The following is a 7,287-nucleotide window of genomic DNA, read 5'->3' on the forward strand; positions in this document are numbered from 1 at the left end:
TCTGTTTCTCTTGGCTCTTTGTGTATGTGAGACGCATCATACCCACATTTTTCTAAAAAAAAATTAACATCCAAAGGTAATACCATTTTTTTCATTTCTTAATTACCACCACTTTTGTTCAATAAAAATGAACCAAGTGGTCACTAAAATCATTTAAACATTATACAAACACACCTTTGTCTCTTATACACATCTAGATGTGTATAAGAGACAGATTTAGGGCATGCCAAAATATTATAGTATAGTATTATTTTTCACTCATTTAATCACATTTTAAAAGTTAAATACAGTATTATGAAACAAACATTATCCATGGACAGCTTCTTCCGAGTCCAAGTCTATGCTTGATTTTACTTTTGTAGATGCAAAATGTAAATATTGATATTACCTCATTGGTAATTTCATTGTACATACCAAGTACAAAATTTGGTGGAGTAGAAAAACATGTTTCCAACAAAAAATAAAATTTTACCCAATATATTTCTATATTCTTGCATTTGAATAACATGTGTTCTTCATTTTCAGGTAATTTGCAGTAATCGCATAAATTTGTAGCGGACAGATTCCATAAATTTAATCTGTTTTTAGTTGGAAGTATCATATGAATAAATTTAAAATTAAAATGTGCAATCTTTTTCAAGTGCATCATGGAATTCACCTTATTATTCCAACATGAATCCCAATCTATGGTACACATCTGTAGATTATTTTCCCATTTACTTTGCACTTTTGGTATTTTAAATTTGGCTTCTATAAACGTTAAATAAAAGTCTTTAACTTTCTTTTGCTTTAAAATAGCATTATAATTAGTTTTACATTCATTTGGTTTATGTATTGTGCAAATAGGTTTATGTATTATGATATGTTTCCAATTTCGTGGTATTGCATCAATTAAAGCTACGTATTCAATTAACGCGTTGTGTTTTTTTTGGAAGTTGTGGAATTATTTCCTTTATATTCTTAAAGCTGGTACCAACCATAATATCATTAATAGTTTTAAAATTTGAGTCTATCCATGATTTCCAGAATAGAGGTTTCTTATTTAATTTAATGAATCTGTTATTCTACAGCCTTTGTTTTTTAACCTCACAGATGCAGTGTGGTTCAGACGATACATGTACATTATTAAATTTTATGCAAGAATTTAGCATATTTTGATAAAATTTAGGCATTTTAGCAAACTTATTATGATCTTCATAACTAACTTCAGTCATGCAGAGGATTTAGAAAGAAAGATGGAATAAATTTCCACTTGCCTGGGTCAGGGTTTAGTAATCGCTTAACCCAGCCTAATTTGAGGGATTCAACCATTGAGTTTAAATCAATCATCTTAAGACCACCCTTAGTAGTATCTTGTATGATTGTATTTCGTTTTATTTTTTCTTTTCTTTCTTTCCACAAAAAGTTATATAAAATGTTGTTAATCTCAGAAATAATGGATTGTGGTATATCTGTGACACTTGTGTTATATATAAGCTTTGACAATGCAAGAGTTTTTATTATAGTAATTTTTCCGAAAAAAGGAAGTTTCGTTTTTCCCATGTTTTTAAAATTTGTTGTAAACTACATACTTTCTCATTCCAATTTTTAAAATCACACAACTCCTTGTCATATCCGATGTATACTCCAAGAAACTTTATTGGTTCTTGGATGAAGATGATATCGCAAGGGTTACTCTTTTTATTAACATTGTACCCAATCCACATACCTTTGGTTTTATTTTTATTCAGTTTAATTTCTATTATTTGATCAACTTTGATGTAAAAATTTGATAGTATGGACGTTTAAAATTAGGAAACACCTTTTGACCAATAAGCAAACACTAAAAGTCACACCAACCAATTGGATTTGGTAATTACGTTTCATCAAAGTACATCACATTATTTGATGGAGTTTGATGTATTTTGATGATATTTTTCTATCACATTTTATGTGATGCTTTTTTGATGAAGTTTGATAGTGTAGACAAAGCTTAAGAAATGCATTCACATTATCCTATAATATAATCTCTTAGCAACAACAAGCTAAAGTTATATGACACATTGTGCGGCTGCGCACTAATCATGTTCACTCAAGCGGAACGGACCCTGAACGAACAACGTGGTTGTCCTACCATAGAGAAAATAGAAAAAATGTCTTACACATACACAGTATGCAATGTGAATGATGATAAACCATTTAAACTTTCGTAAACTATATCATCAAAAATGCTTGAGTTATATTTGAATCACAATACAGAATTAGAATTATTATTATAACATTCTGCAACTCCCTTACTTGAGCCGGCGTCGCCACCTTAGCAGTGCACGGTAGTAGAGCCGAGGCTTATCCAAGGTGGAAGCTACCGAAGGAGCCCAGCATACTGTCGCCGGAGTAAATGCGTGTACGCGGTAGTAGTGGTGACGCCGTCTCAACGACAGGAGTGCGCATTTTTCATGTTGCTGCTTGGTTTTTTCCATTCTTTGGTCTGCCTGTTTTTGAAGGCTTAATTTATCAATTATTTAATTATTTATTTTCTATTTATTTATTTACTTTATTCATTTATTTATATTTATTTAACTTATAATAAATTAAATAAAAAAAAAATATTCTGATTAATATAGGCTCTATTGTGAAAACAGCTATGTATACTTGGTGCTTACCGTTTCGGTACGAGTTTCCCGCGTAGCTATACACAATGGTGATAACACTGTCACTTGTTATATGGTCGAGCTCTGGACTTAAGTGCTCTATCTTCCCGAGAGCCTTGGGTCTGCCGGGTGTTGCACGTGTATTGGTAATATGCAAATGCGCTGACCCAAAGGTCGTAGTACCCATCCGACCCATGGATTTAGGGGATGGAGGGCTGGGCTAGGAAACAGAGGACGGAAAACTTCTCATAAATGGGTCATTCCGTGCCAACTCAACAAATTTTCAAAAAATCATGGCTGGGTACCGTCTCAGATTTTCTTGAAACTCGGATATAATGTGCACCAACATGTCTGACGAACAAACCCAAAATTTGACTTGCCAATTCCAAGTCGTTTAGAAGTTACGGCCATTTGAAATTTTAGGGTCATACCATTAGCCATATCTTCAAATAGAATAAAGATAATTAACTGAAAATTGATATCTAGACTAACTTTTGGCTGTAGAACAGGAATATGACTTGACTTTTGGTATACCGGACCCCGTTACGAAAATATTGGTTCGTAAACACCCTAACTTATTTGGTTGCGTAATTTTTCTTCCATTTTTAGCCCCCATTAAAATACCCAAATCAGTTATTAAATGGGTATTATGCACCAAATTATTAATATATAGTTGAAAATGTTTCACCACAAAAAATTCCGGATTTTTAACTTATCATTTTAGGGAGTAATCGTAGGTCAAAAGTCATTCGGGACAAAAAATGCACAAAAATGCCTCGTTTTCATGGTGACCTTTGACCCTGTGGGCAAGTACGCTTGTTAAAACTTGCACCATTAATTAATTTATATATGATGATCAGATGTTCCAAGTATCAGCTTGGTGTCTTTATCCCTTCATGTTTAAAAAGCGATTTGAAAAGGGGTATATTTTTCAATTTGTGACAGTATCAGTGTGTAAATTTGATAAAATTAATTTTTGAATAATGATATTAAAAATAATCTGCCTAGACCCTTGAAACTTATAATTCTAAAACAACTTTATGTGCTTATTTCAGGCATGCAGTTCGTTAAGGGATATAGTGTTTCATTAGTAAGATATGTCCCCCAAAAAATGGCCCAAGTGCAAGAATTGCGCAATAAAATTGTTTTTTCTGTTGTTTTCAAATGAGCATAATATTATCCGTGTACTGTCTAGAGCCGTGAAACCTTTCATTCTAGGACAACTTTTTGTGTTGATTTCAGTTATGCAGTCTGTTAAAGGGATAAATTGTTTGATTAGTAAGATATTATGCCCCAAAAAATGGCCCAAGTGCAAGAATTGTGCAATAAAATTGTGTTACGATTTATTTCAAATGAGCATAATATTATCTGTGAACGGTCTAGAGGCATGAAACCTTTCATTCTATTAGACAACGTTTTGTGCTGATTGCAGTTATGCAGTCTGTTAAAGGGATGCATTGTTTAATTAGTAAGATATTTTGCCCCAAAAATGGCCCAAGCGCAAAATTGCACTATAACATTGTGCGACTATTTTGATATTTAAAATGAGTATAACATTAACAGTGTACTCAGAACCATGTAACCTTAAATTCTAGTACATATTTGTACACTTATTTAATTCATGCAGGAAACGGGTATGATTTTTGATTTTGAATTGATTCAGGTCAGCGAGGTGAAAAATTCAAATGCCATGGAGAAGGAAGGACTGATCAGAACCATTAATAGGTTGATAGACTTTGGCTGCGTAATCGACACTATTGCCACAGACAGGCACGTCCAAATTAAATGCCTGATGCGTGACACATACGAAGACATTAAGCATCAGTATGATGTGTGGCACGTGGCCAAAAGCATAAGGAAAAAGCTAGCAGAAAAGGGTAGGACAAAGGCTACAGCTGAGCTCATAGGATGGATACAGTGTATATCCAATCATTTGTGGAACTGTTCACAGCATTGTGAAGGAAGTGCCAGCATTTTGAAAGAAAGATGGTTGTCACTTCTTCACCACATAACTGGGGAGCATGAGTGGAAAGAGGGAGAAGAGACGAAAACATGTGGGCATGCTGCCTACTCGCCAGAACAAAATGAGCGCAAGAAATGGATAAATCCAACATCAAAAGCATACAGAGAACTTGAAAGTGTAGTGCTGGATAAGGGCATTTTGGACTCTTTGTCTGGCTTGACAGACTTCTGTCACACAGGGAACATTGAATCATACCATTCAATGATGCTGCAATATTGTCCTAAACGCTTACACTTCCCATATAAAAGCATGCTCGCTCGAACACAGCTTGCAGCAATAGACCACAATTCGCATATTGGCAGAGGGCAAATGGTTGCGTCTAAAGGGCCAAACAAAGGTTCGTTAATGTACTCTCAAGCGTATTCTAAGATGTGTAAGAGCTGGTCTGTCCGCCCAGTTTTTGAGAAGAAAACTTACTCATTTGTTTCTGTGCTAATGGACAGAGTTGTAAAATGTAAGCGTGATGGACTGTCTCTACCTCCCTGCGCTGTACCAACATTGCCTGCAAATATAGCGCCGATTCCAAAGCCACAGAAAAGCCAGGCTATCTTACGACACAGCAGCCGATTCTAATTTCAGATGATACAGTAAATGTTTACTGTGCATGTTGTTCCTGCTAAGACTTTATACTGAGCAATGTTTTAATTGCAAATAATCACATACTAACCACTGAACTTATGGTACATGATTTTCTGTATTTAATGATCCATAATATATGTATCTGCATTTTTATAAATGAATATGATATTTTAATTTTAACCGTGCTTGCTGTACACATCGTGGTATTTGCTGAGCAAAGTTTCATTTGTAAAAATTTATCCGATATCCAACTTGTTGTACACAAATTTTTATTAAATGGCGCATAACATGCAATTTTTAATTTTTTTTTAAACTCAATATTCATAATTCAATGTTAACTGTGCTTGCTGCACACACCATAGAATTTGCTGAGCAATGTTTCATTTGTAAATATTTATCCGACATCCAACTCAGTGTTGTACACATTTATTTTTTAAATTGCTCATAACATGCAATTTTTATTTTTTTATATGAATATTCATAATTGAATATTAACTGTGCTTGCTGCACACACCATAGCATTTGCTGAGCAAGGTTTCATTTGTAAATAACCATCCGACATCCAACTTATGCCTGTTGTACACATTTTTTTAAGTGGCTCATAACATGCAAATTTTTATTTTAATATGTATTCATAATTGAATGTTAACTGTGCATGCTGTACACACCATGGCATTTGCTGAGCGTTTTTTTTTTTTTTTTTTGTAAATATCTATCAAACTGCTTATTGTACATATTTGAATATGCCAAACCATGTTGTATTTGTAAATATATTATGCTTAAAACAAAATTTTACATTTATTGCTTCGGAAATTAATGCTGAAAACTGGAGCACTGCTTAAATTTTAAATGCGAGATATGCTTAGAAGGGGTAATTGCTTCCTCCTCAGTAAATAATTACAAACTGTTGGCATAACCATAGTGAAGTATTGTATAATATAAAATCTACTTTTTCATTATCAAAATATGACTTGTACAGTATTCAGATTGCCCCTACTGTAAGTATCCGAAAGTTCAAATGATCACCCTTAGACAATCTGGCTCAGTAATTCGTGTCATCTTTCTATGCAGATATTTATAAAGGAACGTTGCCAAATGCAATGTAGGTTTGTGGAATAAAACTATAAATTTTATGTTTATACTTTCTGTTTGTACTTCTAATCATTTGTGTTCACTTTCAATCAACATTGCAAGTAACCTCACCTAATACATTAGTACAACACCAAAATTGAAAAAGAGAAACTACAGATGTTTCCAGTCATCTAATACAAAACATTTATTCACATAGAAAAATAGTTGACTACTATATACTGTACATTACTATATTTGCCATAAAAATAATGCTGAAGATTCATCAGAAGTTGCTTCCCTGTTGAAGTACAATATTTATAAAAAACACAAGTTTATTAATTTAAAGTTTGGTCGTAGTTTAATAATTGCCATTCACTGCGTACTGAACTTCAGACAAGTTTTTGAAACCAGAATACGATCCATCTATTTCAGGATACTTCATCCGAATCGAATTTACAACACAAGAAGGGATGACCTTTCTGACTCGTTTTCCTAAGCGCTAGTGGATGTAGAATGTGAACTGTTGGTAGGCTATCCAACGAAATTTTCTGGGAAAAAAAAAAATGTTAAAAATATTTTCAACATGGTGTCGGTGGAATATTAATTATCAATATATACCATCACATACCATCAAATATTGAGCTTGACTGCCGCATTCCAAATATAAAATTTATAAATTGAACAACACAATTATTCGCAATAAAAAATTTGTATTATAAAGCAAAATAATCATAAAAACAGAAAACATTCCATCATAACTTGGCCTTGGAATAGTCCCCACCCCACCAAAAAAAAAAAAATGGCTACAGAATAATTATTATTAACAACAGAGAATATAATATTCGAATTATTTGCATGACTGCCTAAGCCAAATAAAAATGTGGCTACTGTACAGTAACACAAGAGTTATTGTATAATGAAAAATAGTATTATATTAATTTAGGAATATTTATTTAGGCTTATTAAAATGAAGCGGACGCCGAA

The 7,287-nt window shown here is 33.2% G+C and overlaps 1 protein-coding gene across 1 annotated transcript; it reads left to right on the top strand.

Annotated features, from left to right (window-relative positions):
- Positions 1-4,180: 4,180 nt before the first annotated feature.
- On the top strand, positions 4,181-6,378 carry LOC117101089. The gene has a single exon (XM_033240959.1). The coding sequence runs from the start codon at positions 4,252-4,254 to the stop codon at positions 5,224-5,226; it is 975 nt and encodes a 324-aa protein (XP_033096850.1). The 5' UTR covers positions 4,181-4,251; the 3' UTR covers positions 5,227-6,378.
- The last annotated feature ends 909 nt before the right edge of the window (positions 6,379-7,287 follow it).

Source organism: Anneissia japonica, unplaced genomic scaffold (assembly GCF_011630105.1).
Source record: "Anneissia japonica isolate Jap-2015-1 unplaced genomic scaffold, ASM1163010v1 scaffold287838_len146374_cov139, whole genome shotgun sequence".
NCBI classification, from domain to species: Eukaryota; Metazoa; Echinodermata; class Crinoidea; order Comatulida; family Comatulidae; genus Anneissia; species Anneissia japonica.